The sequence below is a fragment of the Gorilla gorilla genome, chromosome 9, assembly GCF_029281585.2.
Source record: "Gorilla gorilla gorilla isolate KB3781 chromosome 9, NHGRI_mGorGor1-v2.1_pri, whole genome shotgun sequence".
Taxonomy (NCBI): Eukaryota; Metazoa; Chordata; class Mammalia; order Primates; family Hominidae; genus Gorilla; species Gorilla gorilla.
The window spans coordinates 15,009,883-15,028,188 of NC_073233.2; the positions used below are offsets into that span (position 1 = coordinate 15,009,883).

Consider the following 18,306-nt stretch of genomic DNA (forward strand, 5'->3'; position numbering starts at 1 on the left):
CTCAAAATATGTGAATGCGCCGGGCATATCACCTGAGGTCAGGAGTTCGAGACCAGCCTGACCAACATGGCAAAACCCTGTCTCTACTAAAAATACAAAAATTAGCCGGGTCTGGTGGCATGCGCCTGTAGTCTCAGCTATTCAGGAGGCTGAGGCAGGAGAATTGCTTGAACCCAGGAGGCGGAGGTTGCAGTGAGCTGAGATCACGCCACTGCACTCCAACCTGGGTGGCAGAGTGAGACTTCATCTCGAAAAATAAATAAATAAATAAATAAAGTGAATGCTTCAATAGCTTCAAGATTAAGTAGACTGGTTTAACAGTAGCAGATCTTGAAACAGAATCAGATGGCTGAGGAAGGGACTAACTTTTCTAGTAAGCAGTTTCACATGTTGATTTTTCTTTTTTTTTTTTTTTTGAGATGGATTCTTACTCTGTGGGCCAGGCTGGAGTGCAGTCAGACGATCTCAGCTCACTGTAACCTCTCCACCTCCTAAGTCCAAGTGATTCTCCTGCCTCAGCCTCCCAAGTAGCTGGGATTATAGGTGTCCGCCACCATGCCCAGCTAATTTTTGTATTTTTACTAGAGATGGGGTTTCACCATATTGGCCAGGCTGCTGGTCTTGAAATCCTGACCTCCAGTGACCCACCTGCCTCGGCCTTCCAAAGTGTGGGATTATAGGTATAAGCCACTGAGCCTGGCCCTCACATGTTGATTTTTAATGGCAAAGTCGTTGCTCTTATTGACAATGAGTGTTCCTCCATCTCAAGAGAAAGCTCTTGTACTTATTAAGGCTGTCACTATGGATGTAACTATGCAGATATATGATAACTTAGTAAAGTCAAATGAGAAAAGGTTCATGGGTGGTGAAGAGAGAAGTGAAAAGTGCCCAGTGCCCTGATAATCCAGGGACGACAGAAAAAGCAAAGAGGATCTCAGAATCTGAGGTAGAAGAAAGAGGAAAGGCGTAAGTGGATTCTAGTAAGTCTGAAGTGAAAGCCTGATGAGTGGAACCCTCAAACCCCAAGGCTTGGAGACTCAGGAGAATTTTGTCAAAGGTATGTTGCCCAGGCCAGTGTAGGAAACTGACTTAAAAACGTTATTTTGAATACAAAATTAGCCAGGCATGGTGGAACATGCCTGTAATCCCAGCTACTCAGGAGGCTGAGACAGGAGAATCGCTTGAATCTGGGAGGCAGAGGTTGCGGTGAGCCGAGATCATGCCATCGCACTCCAGTCTGGGCAACAAGAGTGAAACTCCATCTCAAAAAAAAAAAAATTATTTTGAATAGGAGTACTTCTAAAACACTTTACACACTATTCTGTCTTATTAAACAGATAGGAGCAAGGAACTGTTTTCTCATGGGCCAGGAGACCTAGACAAAAATCTTAGGTTTGGATGGTGAATGAAATCAGGATAGAACTAAGGAGACAGGCTTCTTAGAGTGTGCTAAGTTCAGGAGCCAGACTTGTGGAGTCTTTGGCCTGACTCTTGAGTAGAAAGAGTGTACAATTCTGCAGATGCTGACCAGGATGCAGGCTGTGCCCTAAGAAAGCTTCACCAGGCCCCAGGAACATTCTGAGCAAATGCTGCTGTCAGGGCTAGGCTATGAGGAAAAGATTGTCCCTGAGGTTGAGGACCCACAATCTGATCCATAGCAGTAGCTCTGGAGACTATGGAAGCAGGATGCCTAGTATTTACTCACAGTTGCCAGGGTTTAATGAGTTTAAGCAAGTCATTGTCCAGCTCTGGGTTTTAATTTCCTCCTACACAGGTTAATGTAAATCTCACTGAGTTTTTATAAGACTCAAATTAAGAGATCGGGCATCAAAATGCTTCGATAATGGTATAAATACTATCTGCCTGGGTCATTATCCTTTACTCCTCTGTATCACTCTTAATAATCTGCATCACAGGAATGCCTACCGCTTCTGTATCATTTACTGGAAATACATCTCAGGCTCCTAAGCCATGAGCAGCATGCTGGTGGCCTGGAAGTCCTCTCTTGAAGATCTGGGGCTATGTTATGAGCAGCAGAAGAAAGGTCCCTCTTGCAGGTGAACTGGGACCCGGATAGGGCTTTCTGTGATGCCTACAGCTTTGACTCCATGAGAGCTTTTCATTTTTTTTAAGACAATCTCGCTCTGTTGCCCAAGTTGGAGTGCAGTGGCGCAATCTCGGCTCACTACAACTTCCGCCTCCCAGGCTCAAGCAATTCTCATGCCTTAACCTCCTGAGTAGCTGGGACCACAGGCATGCACCACCACGCCTGGCTAATTTTCTTGTGTTTTTTTTGTAGAGACTGGGTTTCACCATGTTGCCCAGGCTGGTCTCAAGCTGTTGAGCTCAAACAATCTGCCTGTCTTAGCCTCCCAAAGTGCTGGGATTATAGGCGCTAGCCACCACACCCGGCCAACAACTTTGAGGAAAGGATTGTGTGTATTTTTCGGCAGTTGACTGGTTCAGAAGCATGAAATGAATGCATCAAAATGTCTCCCAGTTTCACTTGAGATGTAAGGGTTGCTGTGGTAGGGTTGTAGCCATGGTCTTTCTTTCAGAGTGGCTGAACCAAGATTAGGAAGCTTAGGCAACAGCTGGTGCCAGACAAATACCAAAATTCATTCAAAAGGGGTTGCAGAGCTCAAGCCACTAGAAAATCCATTCTAGAACTTTCACATCTCATTTTCAGCCGCAATCTGTTTCCACCATCGGCTCACGTAGCACCAACTCCAACGTACTTGTACACAGATGTTCTGCTTCACCAAAAGTACTCTTTTGGTGATATACAGTCAGTGTGGAACTCACAGAAAGGTGCGTGGTGCCACAGGTTCTTCTGGTCCATGACCTTCAGATAGATTCTTTTGACTTTCCTGGCACTCACAGGCCAGCACAGGCTGGGAGTGGGATGGAGGACAAAACACCTTTACCAGATAAAACAACCAATACCAAACTAGGCTGGGTCCTAAGACCTCTCCCCAGCAAAGCCTCGGGCTACTTCAAGGATTGTAAAGACAGGAAAATCCAGCAGGTGAGAGGCCAAATGGAGTCCTATTTCTCCCACTGCAGTGCGGAAAGAGAAACAATTTAACCTAGTCATTGAACACAGAGCTGTCAAGGACCTGTGGTCTGGTCCTAACATTGCCCAGTGGGTTGGCTGCATAACTCTTAGGTGAGTCACTTAACCTCTCTGTGTCTCAGTTTCCACATCTTTCAAAGGGGAATAAGAAAGTGGCTTCCTCATAGTATTGCTAGGATAAAGAGATAAAATGAAATAATCCATGTAAAAACCTATGAAAAAATTAGAACGATACTATACAAAGTATTATCACTCAATGGTAAAAGGCTCAGAATGTTGTTTGCTATCCTTGAGCTTCACACCCTCCACCCTGCCCAACCGCAGCTCCAAGGCAACAAATTTCCTCAAAAAGAAAGCCCTTTTCCTTATTGCAGTAGTTTTGTGGACAACCAGTGGCTCTCACTGTCAGGGTTGATCTCTCTCTGCCAATCCAAAGCTTCCTCTAAGCCAGGATGACAAACTTGAGGGTCCTTTTTCTGGGAGTTCAAGCCATGAAAAGCCTATGAAACACATGAAGAATGCCAGGCCATCTGCCCCTCCAAACCTCTACAGGAGTCCCTTTTAATAAGGGGCAGAAGAAGCTCAAAATGAGAAGATAGAGTTCCTAGGACCTTTGCTAACCCCATTGCCAACTTGTGGCCACACAAAAGGGCAGCACCCCTTGCTGCTCAGGGAACCCTGTGGGCCATTCACACAAGCAGCACTGACTCCATGCATGTATGTCACTCAGCTCCTTTCCTCTGCTCTGGGTATAGGAACAGAACTGAACCTCATCAAATGAGAAGCAGCATTTTCTGCATGGCTTCCACTACAACTGAGCACTGGCAATGAAACCACCTTTGCAAAAATTATATCAATGAGCAAATTATGACAGTGAAAAAGATCTGATCTAACTTACCCACCCCCACCCCTTGCCTTTCCCTTAGTCATTCCTGGGCCTATTGTAGACTGGCCTTTTGAGATACCTTCTCAACTTTTCTGCATGTCTGACATCCATGGCTTCACCCAGATCCATCAATCCCACTCCTGTGGCCTCACCCAGAAGCAACTCAGCTCAAATGGACAGCTTTAACCCATGATTTCATCTCCATCCCAACCAATCAGCAGCAAGCACCCATTTCTAGCCACCCCCACCCCTTCTCCAAACTGCCTTTGAAAAATCCCAGCCTCACATCAACTAAACTCTTTCTCTACTGCAATGCCATGGTCTTCATTTGTGCAGCAGGCAAGAAGAACCCATCAGGCGGTTACAGCAACTCTCATGCTTGCTTCTGAACTACTGACATCTAGAGCTAGCTGCCTTCAGGTCATCTTCTAATGTGTATTCCACAAAAGAATAGCAATAATTCAAAACTTAACTTCTTCCCCTAAATATGCTCTTTTTCCCGTGCTCCCATTCCAGTGGGTCAAGACAGATCCACTGGGATGGGAGCATGGGAAAACACCTGGGTGTTAAGCCAAAGGGCTTTCTCTGCCTTACCTATCATCAATTAGACACTGAGGCCAAAACTCCTGTGATCTGATATCTCTTGAAATCTTTGCTTCCTCTCCATTCCTATTGCTATTGATTTCATTCAGCCTCCTGTTTCTCCTCTGTACTATTCTGGTCTCCCTTACCACAGCTAAAGTGATCTTTCAAACTTAATTCAAACCATATCCCTCCTTTCTGGAAGTCCTTCACTTACTCCTCACATCCCCCAAGACTGAATCCCAGTTCCAAAGCATAATTTACAAGGCCTTACAGCCCCACTGGTTTCAATCCATCCCATTCCCCAGTGCATCTCGTGATCCTATCAAGCCAAATTACAAATTATCTGAAGCCCCCCTAACTGCCCCAGGCTTTCTCTCACTTCTGAAGCTCCCTAGTTGCCATTCCTTTTGACTATTTGTTCTACCCCTCTACCCTTCACTAGCCTAACTTCTCCTTTTCCAAATTTCAGCTTAAAATAATGTCCCCTAAGAAGTCTTCTGTCAACAGTCCCCTCTCCCAGAGCTAGGTGCTCCAATGGGGTGTACCCCAACGACTATTATAGCACTTTACCACAATTTATTATTGTTGCTTAACTGTCTCTTCCACCAGACTGTACTCTCCAGCATGGGACTCACTATCTTATTCACCAATGTATGCCTGGCACCTAGTAGAATATGGGGCACATACTCAGATATAGATATAGATATAGATATAATTCATTTAATGCATATATATATGCATTACATATATGCATTAAATGATTAAATAAATGGATGAATGGTTAGGTGGCTGGCCCAAATACAAGAAGTTAAACATCTAAGAGCCACAAAGGGCCAATATACAGTACCTCAAGGGCCTCTATGCCAAGTCATTTTCAACAGGGTAGGACAGGCACAGACAAAAAGCCTCAAGAGTCACCAGCAATTTCCAAGCTGACATTTCATTTTTGCCATCCCTTCTTTTTTCTAAACTCTCCTCAAGTATCACTGAGACTGACTGTTCTAAGACATGCACTGCAATGGTACAGAGCTAGGGAAACTTGGTGAGGGGTAGGTACACTGAGCAACCAGCATAGCTGGGCTGCAGGGCCAGAGGGATGCTACAGGGTCAAGGGTACAGGCTGGGAGAGTTCAGAACACCTGACAAAGCTTCAAGTCCAGGGCTGGGTGGAGGCACTGGAGAGCTGAGGGCACCAGGCCAGAGAAGACAATAGCGTAAGTGAAACAGGGCCAAGGGACACTAGGAGGAATGGGTGGAGGACACGGCACAGCACTGAGGCTCCAGTTAGATGTATGACAGGGGTTGGGGGTGAAGGGGCAGAGGTGAGAATAGATAGTTGAGGATTTGTGGGGTTCTGGGTTATGTCCAGGGTAAGCGAACACTTTCAGTAAGCTAGTAGGTGGGTGGACAGAAAGGCCTCCAAGAGCTCATCTTCAAGAGATCTCTGTGTCTCAGCTGCTCATCTACCTCTGCAGAACATCCCTGCAGACCACTCACCCAACAAATTCCATTGATTCAAATCCTAAGGTATCCAACTCTGGGTTGTGGAGGCCACAAAAAATATTTTCCCCATCTTCATTGTGGACAGAAAAGTTCAAGCTTTGGATTCTAACTGATCTCATTTTAAATAAACCTAAGCTCTCTCGTCTACTAGCTGTAAGGCCCTGGACTTCAGTTTCCTTAGCTCTACAATGGGGATGCTCACTTCCACAAATGTTGGAGGTGAGGTGAGATAATGCTGGTGAAGCAGCACACATGGTTCCAAGCACAGAGTACATGTTCAATAAATTGGCTCTCTTTCCCTTCCTCCTTCCACTCTGCATGAAGCCCAGGAGGTCCCATTTTAAGTGTGCGTGGGGGAGTGGAAATGGGGAGAAGGAAGATCTAGGTTGCTGACTCCTACGGCAGAAGGCATGAATCAGGGCTGTGTAGCGTCCAGGGATGGAACAGGGACGCTCCTCCCCCCACCCTATCCTCCTCCTCCAAGTGCCTGGGGTCTTGGCTGGCAGTGGGTCCCATGCAGTTAGGGAAAACAGGCTCCTTCAGTACCTTTCTCACCACATTTGGAGAGGAGTGCTGGATGGTGCTGTCCACTGGGGGGACACTGAGAGGGGTTTCTTCCCCAGACGCCTGGGGCAAGGCAGCAGCAGTATTCTTGTCAAGAGGGAGAGCCGGCTTTGAGCCCTGAGATGCTGGGGGCTCATCTGTAGCCTGGAGAAGAAAATAAGAACTTGGGTGGGTTTTACTGCAGACAGTGTAGCGGCAGCAGCAGTGGCAGCAAAGGCTAGTGCTCACCCTGCCCTGTGCATCATCACCACTTGCACATTGTGGACTGCTTAAACGTTTTCCAAAAAGAAAAATACTCATCCCAACTCTTCCAAAGACTACATGCTAATGGGAATGTCTTAGGATGAAACCCAAACCAAGAATTCTGAGCTAATTTTGTGATATTCACTTGAGCAATCATAACCTAGTTTTGACTTACATTTTAGCTTGTGGCCCTCTATGAACCCTAGACCCTTCTCTGCCATCACACGGATTATTCTATATCTCCTCAAAAGAACTGGGCCTCAGGGGAAGACATTGAAGCATGATCTGAAGTTGTCAGTACTGAAGCATAAATGTGAGGCCTTATATTCTATAATAAAGTAAAAATCTGTAAAGCTGCTTTGAAGATATAGCTGTGATTACAGATTTAAAGGGGACACCACTATAGAAAAAGTGAGAGAAGGGTAGAGAGAAGAGGATAGAACAGGAGGTTCTGGGGGGAAAAAAAAGAAAATCAAGAGCTAAGAATGAAGATGTGAAATGTAGCAAAGATCCCAGGGGTACAAACTGCACCTCTTCAACTGTCTTTTAGCTGAGAAAAAAGAGGTGCACCATCCAATATCCTCCTATGGAAAGAAGACTTCTGTGGCATTACAGAAATGTCAGCAGACCTGAATCCAAGTCTTAGCTCTATCTCTCAATGTTGTATGATATGGAAACAAACTGCTAGCCTTCTCTAGCTCCCACTTATACACCTATAAAGCAGAGATGGTAATGCCTACCAAACAACATTGTCGGTAGGATAAATGATATGGTGCATATAAAACATACCCAGCTTAGTAGAAGTAAAAAAGTTTAAGTCTATATCTGTGCAGTATTATAAAAGTGCTGCCTGCCAGCATCTAACATGGACCCTCACTCTGCTCCTTAAGCTCTGCCCTCCCCCTGTCTCGGATTCAGAAGGTCCGGCAAGGGAGCTAGGGAGATGACAAGATAAGAGACAGCCTCTCTTCTGCTCTGGCACTGGCAGGAGTTCAGCACAGCTCAGAAGGTACCATCGGTGGGCAGGGTCCCTACTGTCACCCAGGAAGACAGGGCTAAGCCAAGCTACTCCAGAGTATACTGAGCCTAAATCTAATTTGGGACTGGGTACTATGCTCTCTGGAGCTTTTCTGAGGTAGGAGGTTGAGCCCAGCGTAGTTTTGAAATGTGAGGGCTGAGCTCAAAGCAGCCCTAAGGTGCAGAAACTGTATTCCTGTGCTGCCTTGTTTTTGGGGAGGCTGTGTTCCCTGAGTGATCCTAGGATGGGCAGAATATGCATGCCAAGCCACCCTGATGCTTACCTGCAGGGTCTCCTCCTGGCTCTGGGACTGGACAGGTGCTGGCTGCCTCACGATGTAGTTGATCTGCCCCACAATGGTTTGCTGAAGATGCTGAGGAGATTTGGTCTGACTCAGTTGCAGGCTGGGCTGTTGAGCCTGGAGAAGAAGCTCCAAGTCCTTCTGCATTTCCTCCAGCTCAAACTTGTGATGCATTATGTCCATGTTTTGAGAACAGGCAGGGCCAGGAGGGCTCTCGTGCTGACTAGAAGCCAGATGCTGGGATGGAGGTAGAGGTGGGTGTGGCTGCTGTGGGGGAGGGGGGAGGGGAGGTGGGGGACGGGGGAGGGGTGGTGGTGGAGGTGGTAGCTGCTGCTGTGGCTGCTGCTGAAAGTGACTGAGCTTCAGCTTCTGGTGGTGGCCAAACTGGACTTGGATAGAGGGTGTCTGTAAGGTGGGCTGGGCATGGGCTCCTTGCTGAACATCCTGTGGGGGGACAATGCACACAGGCTGGGAAGTCAGCTGCTGCCCCAGCCGCTGGGATGTGCTCTCCTGCTCCACAGGGGGCTGGGTTTCCAGCCAGGGCTGCAGCATCTTTGGTGGATGAGGGCTGCAGGCCAGCTCTTTCTCCCTGGGCAGCAGGGCAGAGCACTGCAGAGACCCCAGCTGCTGGGGCACCATCTCAGAGGGCTGCCTAAAGCTGTGGGCTGGGTGTATGCTGGGTGGGGGGACCTGGCCTTTGAGGGAAGGCGAGACTGGGGAGCAGTGGGAGCAGCACACAGATGAGGAGCACACTGCTGGAGACTGGAACTTGTTTGAGGGGTGGCTAAGAGCCTCTTGCTGAGCCACTGGAGACTGGTGGCTTTGATAAAAGGGTGATGACCCCTGTAAGCCTCCATAAGCAGAAGCATCTGCCCTGGACATTTGTCCACCTTCAGTAGTTATGCAGCCTGAAAATGCAGAATAGAGAGTTTTTCAAAAGTTTTTCAAGTTGCTCCCACCTTGCTACTTCCTGCTCCTGGGACAAAAGAACCTCATTCAACAATCCTGTACCAGCAACAGAGATTAAGAAACTCAACCCTTGATCTCCTAGACTCAGTCTAGAATGCTGCCAGTAATAGCACCTGTATGCACCTGCTTTGGGGGCCTAGGATATTTGAGAAATTAGTTCAGCTTTTACCAGATGCTCAGCCCTGACTCTGTTTCTGTCCCACTAGGGAAACCACAAGCTCTCTCAAATAGCACCCACTCATTTTTTTCCAACAGAACAGCCCAATCAGACTCCAACAAAAAGAATCAACTTTGAGGTTGGGAGGGAGTATGCTAGAAAGTAGCAAAGGGTAGAGAGTCATGCCTGGGACCAATGAACAAGTTCCCAGATACAGGTGTGGGGAACTGTGTGTTGAGCAAGTAGGATGGAAGAGAGTGGGGAAGCTCTAATACCAGGTGATATGGTTTGGAGCTGTGTCCCCACCCAAATCTCATGTTGAACTGTAATCCCCAGTGTTGGAGGTGGTGCCTGGTAGGAGGTGACTGGATCATGGGGGCAGATCCCTCATGAATAGTTTAGCACCATCCCTTTGGTGCTGTTCTTGTGATAGAGGTCTCGTGAGACCTGATTTTTTAAAAGTGTGTAACACCTCCCCCTTGCTCTGTTTCTTGCTGCTTTGTCCATGTGATGTGCGTCTTCACCTTCTGTCATGATTGTAAGTTTCCTGAGGCCTCCCCAGAAGCCGAGCAGATTCCAGGATCATGCTTCCTGTACATCCTGCAGAATCATGAGCCAATTAAACCCCTTTTCTTTATAAATTACCCAGTCTCAGGTATTTCTTCACAATAATGCGAGAATGGACTAATACACCAGGTCAGTGCCAGGCATCGGCACTGCCCCCTGAGGCCTCTAGGTCCCTTGTGCACAAGTAGATCTATGGCTAACTCAGTCTAATGATTCCTTCCTCTCATTATTTTGGTGAGACTTACTTAGAGGAAGTCTGAGCTCCTTAAGGAAAATGTGTTTTATTCACCATTGGTTCTTTGGTGCTCAGCATGGGGCCTAAACAAGAGTAGGTGGCCATCAAAGGTCTGCTGAGTTAAATCAAAGGAAAGAGGGAAGAAAAGAAATAAACCTACATATCATCTGTCACTTTGCCAAGTTCAACAAATTTTCAATAAGATTAACAGCCTCAAATGAAGGCAGCAGCTGGCCATCAGTTTAACAAACTCGTTAGGCTGTCAACACAGGCACAACTTCAAGCTGTCTGCATTCTGCCTAAAGACTGAATGCCAGCAAATGATTGCAGCAGGGAAGAAAAATGCACAAGGCCATGAATTATCTGCTTACATCTCAACTCGAAAGGATATGTCTGTGTAACACAAACATGCACACGCAGTCTCACTGTTGCTGAGATACCCCTGCTTGTGCCCACACATGTATACCTTTGTGTGACCACAGAGACACACATTCATCTGTACTGCCATACAGCATTCCGGAGAGCAGGGTGCCTGTCTTGTCTCCTGCTCAGCAATAAAACCAATGTAACAGGACATTTACACAGAATGGTAAACTCAGATTTCAACTCGTCCTGATACAAAGTCCTATATTGCCATTGTTATTTAATTCCTCATCCTCTCCTCTTCCCCCTCAAAAAAAAAAAAAAAAAAAAAAAGGTTTGCTGAATGAGTCCATGACCACTGGCAGTCCCAGGGAGTGCTTTCTGTTGGGCATATGCCGACCTACCCAGTAAGGTAAGCAATTAAGTCAAAGCCCACAGGGTGGGTAGGCCTGGGTGGGTGGGTCCAAGCTCACCAAGAGAAGCTAGCTGCTTGGTCCAGAAGTTAGGCTCCCAGGTGAATCTGATACTCCAAGGGGAGCCAGGATCTGTGTTACAACTTGTCTCCAGCAATCGCTGCATCTGAAACACAATCTGACAACAACACCGAAGGTCATTTATTTGGGCATCTTGCACCTAAATGACAACTCCCCTTCCCTTACTCTTTGGACAAGCTGAAAGGCTCAAAGTCATGGCCCTTTAACCTCTGGTAATCCTCCATATTCTCATTCTCTTGCACCTTAGCACCTGTCCATCCTCCCAGCTGATCCCTTTCCTCTTATCAAGGCTTCTGGAACCTACATTCTTTTTTTTTTTTTTTAATTGAGACGGAGTCTCACTCTGTTGCCCAGGCTGGAGTGCAGTGGCGCGATCTTAGCTCACTGCAAGCTTTGCCTCCCAGGTTCACGCCATTCTCCTGCCTCAGCCTCCTGAGTAGCTAGGACTACAGGTGCCCACCACCACGCCCAGCTAATTTTTTGTATTTTGTTTAGTAGAGACGGGGTTTCACTGTGTTAGCCAGGATGGTCTCAATCTCCTGACCTCGTGATCTGCCCACCTCGGCCTCCCAAAGTGCTGGAATTACAGGCATGAGCCACCGCGCCTGGCCTGGAACCCCTACATTCTTATCTTTTCAGGCCTTAAGTGATTTGTCATTCTCCCTCATGACATCGTTGACTGGCAGCTCCATTCATTCTACCATCACCTCAATTTAAAAGCCTAGTGGGGGCAGGCATTGTCTGAGCTCCCCATTGCTGTACTTCCACTTGCAGGTAAAGCACCCTTCTGTCCTACTCAATAGCCCTCTTCCTCTCCCAACACTTTCATCTATTTCTCATCACTAACTCTCCTATTTATCCAGGGCTTTGGCAAGTGTCCAACTTACCCTGCCATCCTCTAGTTAACTAATGTCCCAACGAACATCTTAGCCTCTTATTTCATTGATCTCTTGCATGGCAACCACCTTGTTTTCAGTTTAGTCACCATACCTAGACCCTATTAATCATTTACAACCATTCTACCTATGAGACCTTTAAACTCCAACAACCCACCCTGGTCATAACAAGTTCATGCTCTTTCAGAGTATGTTCAACCTCTCCAAGCCCTGCTCCTTCAGTCCACAGGACTTCCCAGCTTCCTTTCATTTACAGTAATGATATCACTAGTGTCCTAATTCCCTCCCCATCGCCAACTCCTACTCTTAGGTAATCCAGCCATACCAAAGCCATGTTATCTGGGGCCACTTCAGTGATTATTAATTTCAGCAGCACCCCTCAGCCCTTTCTCTTGTCACTTCTTTTCTTGTCATCTTTCTCTTCCACTGCACTCAATGACTATTTAAAATCTTTACTTTGGTGCTACTTACCAATGTTTTAACCCTCTTATTATCACCTCCTATTTCACAGAGAAAAAAAGACACCATAAAGGATAAATTACCCCAACTTGTATCCCTTCTACCCTCAAACTTAACTACAGCATTGTCCCCTTCCAGTCCTCCCATCTCAGACGAAGGGACTGTCCTTGTGTTTAAGGTCAACCAGTTCACTCTATATCCTTCCTCCTGCTTTCTCAGTGTACTTACCCCAGCACACACCCCTCCTCTCTATCTTCAACCTCTTCTCCCATATACATGTGTGCAAATGTTTTCCAAGCTTAAAAAAAAGTTTCCCCCAACTCTGCCATCTTCTCAGGCTATGTTTTTATTTTTCTTCTTTTCACTTCTGTCTCTACTTCGTCACCACCCATCCTCAGTCTCCTCATTCTAGCTTTTGACCCTTCTACTTCACTGGAGCTTCTTTCAGAAGATAGCCTGATTCCCAGATCCAGAGGCTGCTCGTCACTATTCATCTTCTTTCACCCATGCAGCATTGCCAAATGGACCACTTAAAATTGGAAACTGTTCATTTCTGTGTACCACACTCTGTTTTGCTTCTAACCTCTGACCATTGCTTCTCACCTCTGACCATTGCTTCTCACTCTCCTCCAGTCATCATCTTCCTCTGTCTATGCTGAAAATGACGGTATTCCCTGGGTTCCTGACTTTCTCTCTTCTTGCTCCACACACTCTTCCAAGGTGATACCACTGATTTCCTGGTGACTCCTACATCTCCTTCTCCAAAACCAACTTTTCTTCTGACTTCCACACCCATATATTAAAACAGCTTTTTAACGGTAGGTAGCTTGGAGTTGGTTTTGGATGCACTATAGGCACCTTAGATTCAAAGTATTCAAATATAAGCTCCATCGACTTCTCTCAAAATTCTTGCTCCCTCTCCTGGGTGCTGCCGTCCTCTCAAGCCTAATACTTCAAACTTATCTCCAACTCCTTTTCTCTCAGACCCCCATGTAAACCCCAGTAACTTTCTATGAGATGCCCAGCACACTGCTCATGTCCAGGGTAATGTCTGAATCAATTACCTATGACAAAGAACTACAGACTTTCCCAACTGAGCTACCTTTGGGAGGGCAGGACCATTTCAGCACCTGTGTCCTCTTTGCACTATGGGATTTGGTAAAAGATGGTGTTTACTTACTAACCCAAAAGCAGTGATTGAATTTGAAGGATGGATGGAGCTGCTATGTTATTCCTCCTTCCATCCCAAAAAGAAAAGGCACTTCCAAGGACTGCCTCATTGCCCCTGTGACAAAGGGGATGCTCTGATAAGCTTCAAGGACAGGCTGAGGAGTTGGGAGATTCCTCTTACCAGCTCTTTGCTGAAAAGAAAAGGGACACTGGTTTTGCTGCAGACAGCCCAGTTGATGAAATTCTGCACATGCTCAAACTGACGGTTGAGAACCATGATGCTCTGTAACTGCTGTTCCAGCTTCCGCTTTCTCTCATTAGTAATCCCCTGGGTACAGAGAGAAGACAGAGTCCTTTATCCTGTTACTGGACTGTAATCCACCTGCCTGGGAAGTCTGGTGGCTTGTGTGTGTCACTGATGGAATCAGATGAGACTACACCCCTGAGAGGACAGCAGGGCATAGTGTTGCCATGGGATGCTGGCTGATGGAAAAGGGGAGGGGGAGGTGGTGGGAGATTTTATAGTGCAAATATGGAATGGGTAATAAATGAAAGAGGAAATGAATAAATGTCTACATCTCTTGGGCATAAATTGGTGAGGAAGGTGGTTTGTTTCATGACTTTCTCTTCCAAGACTATAACCCTGAGCAGTTAAGGATGGAAGCTGCCTAAGAGACATAGCATCAAAAATCAGTTTGAACTGATTTTCTAGCCCTTAATAAGCCACCCTCCCAAAATTAGGCTGACATTTTAAAATACAGGGAGCAGCACAGAGCTATGGAAGCTGCATATCTGAATTATAGCCTAGGCTTCCCTAGGTCCTGGGACTAGCTTGATATATGGATGGTTTCTGAACCCAACCATCTGATCCATCTGTCTATACATACCTCTAATTCCTCTATTAGCCCATTGGCCTGTTTGTTCAGCTCATTCATCAGAACCATCTTGGCCATTTTGATCTGGTTTTCCACCTTCCTATGCTGATGCTTCACTTCAAATATCCTGCAAACACAATGGGACAAACCATGGTAAGCTTTCCTCATGGACTATATGAAGACGAAGAGACAGCAAACCTAAGAACCAACTTGGAGGCTGCCTACTGAGATCAGGGCCTAGCAGACACCAAATACAAAAAAAAGAGAGCCTTCCTCCACCATCCCACCTTTTGTACAAAGCCCCACTTGATCAAAGTTCAGCTTGGTTTTCTCTAGGTAAACCTCAAGTCTACACCAAGGTCAACCCAGTAGCCCACCAGTTGACACAGCACTAGAGGTAGGACCAAAAGAGAAAGTATGGGAATGATTTACTGTAATTTGTTGTCTTTAAAAGGAGGATGCTCCAATATATGTCGCCATGAGGTAAACAGAGGCAGAAAGTATACTAGTGGTTTCTGAGGGCCGGGGGGTGTTGGGGGAATGGAGAGTGACTAATAATGTTTATATTATTGGCATAATAACATATTATATAATAAACATATTATATAATAAATAATAAACATATTATATAATTATATAATAAACAATAATAAACATATATGTTTATTATAAACATTAATATAATGTTTATTATAAACATAATATAATGTTTATAATAAACATAATAATGTTTATATTGTGGCTTCTTTTTGGGGGGATGAAAATGTTTTAAACGTAGACAGTAATTATGTACAGTTGCACAATTCTGTGAATATACTAAAGGCCACTGAATTATACATTTAAAAAGAATAATTTTATGATATGTAGATTATATCTCAGTAAAGCTATTTTTAAAAATTTAAAAAGCATGGGCAATGAAGTCACCACAGACCTAGCATCTAAACCCAGCACAGTCACTGGCTAGTTGTGTGATCTCAGATGAGTTACCAAACCTCTATGAACCTCAGTCTCCTCATCAGTAAAATGGAGATAATCGCTAACTGAAAGAATGGCAAGAACTGAACAAAATAATGCATATATGATACCCAACCCAGTGCCTGCCACATGAGGTGCTCTCAGCACCTACCACTTCCTCTTCCTATGTAAAATACCAATGATTTCATGTGACTTGTAGATTTACAGAGAACACACAGGGAAAGGGGTGATAAAGCACAGATTGCCCCTGGTTTGTTCCACCCTCATAATAAGCAGCACTCTCTTCCCTAGTGTCTGCTTGGTACCCTTGTTCTCAAGCACCAACTTCTGGCTAGTTCATAAGGCATATGCTTTGACCCAGACTCACTCTGATCATCCTGACCTAGCTTGGTCTCAGCCACCAAGTGATGACTTAATGACCCCTCCCTGGCCCTGAGACCTCTAAGGCCAAGACATATGCCTTCTAGGACATATGCCCACATCTGCTTAACCACAGTTCCTCTTCACAGGCACTACATCTGACGGCCTGGTGTTGGAACCCCGGTGTGCGGGAACAGAGCATTTCCAGCACTGGCAAGGCACTAGCCTGTGCTACCTGTCCTCAATTTGCTTTGCAGATGTCTGTAGACTGGATTTCTTATGTGCCACCTGTGTAGTCACGCCTTCCAGAAGCATCCTCTGGTTTTGCAAAACTTCTTCAACATGTCTGCACCTAGGGGATGAGGCAGAGAAAAAGCTGAGAAGGGCTGAGTCCTACTTTGAGCATGCCAACCAAGCGGGAATCTCCACAGGGAACTGTCTCAGCCAGACCCATGGAAGCTGTGATGACTTCTAGGGAAAGTCTAAGGCACCACAGGCTCTTGGCCCATTAGGCCTTTTCCAGGGAAGTCCTACAACAGGAGCAGAGAAAAACTTCAGCCCAGGGGCTGTAGGTTGGCTTGGGCAGAGAGAAGATTTTGATGCACGGGGAATCCCAGAGCTCTCACAAGTAAGAAATCCAGAGCCCTCCCCAGCCCATTTCAGGCAGTCTGTCAGCCCCACCTGTGTTCTTTGTGTTCCACCATTAGGCAGCTATGGCAAGTGAGCATATCACATGTCTCACAGAATAGCTTGAGTACTTCCTGTGTGTGTAGAGGACAATACAAGGTGAAGTCTCCGGGACCACCATTCACTCCTGCCAGAGAAGACAGAGAAAGTGAGCTTCTCTTGCTCAGGTAGACAAACCTCTCAGTTAAGCTTTGCTGCACAGCCCTCAGCCTTCAGAGGACACTGCAGAAATACAGAGCTCGGGGGAAGTGGTATAAACAGGAGATAACTCTCCAGGGGCACAAGGAGGATTTTGGGCTGAGCTTGGCTGGATTTGCCCTGTTGTCCAGAGATAGCACACCATCAAGCCCAAGCATCCCACTACCTGCCAGAGGCTGAGGAAGGCGCTTGCTACTACTCCACATAGATCTCCTGCAAAATAATGAATCCTTCACAATTAACCTCAACCTGTTCATTAATCAGGATTCTGTTTTTAATGGAGCTGAAACCAGCTATCCAGCCTTGCCAGGCTCCAGGCTAGATCACATGGATCATGAACTCTGGTTCCTGTGGATCTGACAGATGTAAAACCCCTCTCACAATTCAAGGGCCTTGAGAAAAGACTTTCAAGAAGATTGTCATTTAAAACAGATGGTGGCCAGGCGCAGCGGCTCACGCCTGTAATCGCAGCACTCTGGGAGGCCAAGGTGGGTGGATCACCTGAGGTCAGGGGTTCAAGACCAGCCTGGCCAACATGGTGAAACCCCATCTCTACTAAAACTACAAACATTAGCTGGGCGTGGTGGCGCATGCCTGTAATCCCAGCTACTTGGGAGGCTGAAGCAGGAGAATCGCTTGAACCCAGGAGGTGGAGGTTGTAGTGAGCCGAGATCATGCCACTGCACCCCAGCCTGGGTGACAGAGTGAGACTCCATCTCAAAAAAAAATAAAAATAAAAATAAAATAAAACAGATGGTGCTGGATAGACAAAGAAACAAGCCCTAATCCAGACTAAGTTAATCAAGTAAATAAATTAGAAGGGTAGCATGATTACTCTAGAGGGGAAAGGCAGGGAGCTCAGCCAGCTTCCACAATAATTCAACACTTTCCTCCCTATACCATTTCATCCACACTCATCCACTCCCACCCCCAACAGGGAGGGACGAGAGTGAGTCACCCCTCTGACTCTGAAGGAGACTTCCTTTGGGAAAGGCTCTGAGACTGTCCCTACCTTCTCCCCCAGCAAGAAAACAAGATCGGAGAGCTATTCTCCAGGGATCTTAGGGTTCAGCCCTGCTTTAGGGCATGGGAGTGGGCAGGGAGAGGTGGGATTGGTACCTGGAGATCCCTTCTGGGCCCGAGGAAAGAATGGGCCCCCGGGGACAGGGCTGTGTCGGTGTTCCTCTGTGCAAGAGCTGCACAGCCAGCGATTGCAGTAGGTGCAGAGGATATGTGCTGCCCTCTTCTCCTTGCACTCAGAGCAGTTCTGGAAGCAGAGAGTTCTGGAGTTACTGATGTTATCCTCATTTGGGTCTGCCTCCACAAGTGGTAAATGCTCTAAAGACAGGGGTCCTGCAGGCCTATTCCTCCACCAGTTTGGAGTGTAATCTATTCTGCAGAGCTGTCTGGGAGTAACATGCCGGGGCTTGTGGAAGGAAGCATCCTTTGTGACCAAAAGAACAGTGGCTACTTCAGGTACGGTGGCTCACACCTGTAACCCCAGTACTTTGGGGGGCCAAGGCAAGAGGACTGCTTGAGCCCAGGAGTTTCAGACCAGCCTGGGCAACATAGTGAGACCCCATCTCTACAAAAAACACAAAAATCAGCTGGGAGTGGTGGCACATGCCTGTAGTCCCAGCTACTAGGGAGACTGAGGTGGGAAGATCACTTGAGCTCAGGAGGTCAAGGCTGCAGTGAGCCAAGATCGTACCACTACACTCCAGC

General features: G+C 46.5%; 1 protein-coding gene across 14 annotated transcripts in view; it reads right to left on the reverse strand.

Moving 5' to 3' along the window:
* The window catches only part of TRIM66 (tripartite motif containing 66), a 70,538-nt gene that overhangs the window by 19,977 nt on the left and 32,255 nt on the right, over positions 1–18,306 (reverse strand). For all 14 annotated transcript variants that reach the window (XM_031007650.3, XM_063710945.1, XM_063710954.1 and 11 more), the window contains 8 exons: positions 17,701–17,848; positions 16,378–16,510; positions 15,932–16,048; positions 14,374–14,488; positions 13,668–13,814; positions 10,941–11,058; positions 8,159–9,084; positions 6,597–6,758 (listed from right to left, as the gene is read on the reverse strand). In XM_031007650.3, coding sequence (XP_030863510.3) covers positions 6,597–6,758; positions 8,159–9,084; positions 10,941–11,058; positions 13,668–13,814; positions 14,374–14,488; positions 15,932–16,048; positions 16,378–16,510; positions 17,701–17,848 — 1,866 coding nt within the window. The remainder of the gene's footprint in view (positions 1–6,596; positions 6,759–8,158; positions 9,085–10,940; positions 11,059–13,667; positions 13,815–14,373; positions 14,489–15,931; positions 16,049–16,377; positions 16,511–17,700; positions 17,849–18,306) is intronic.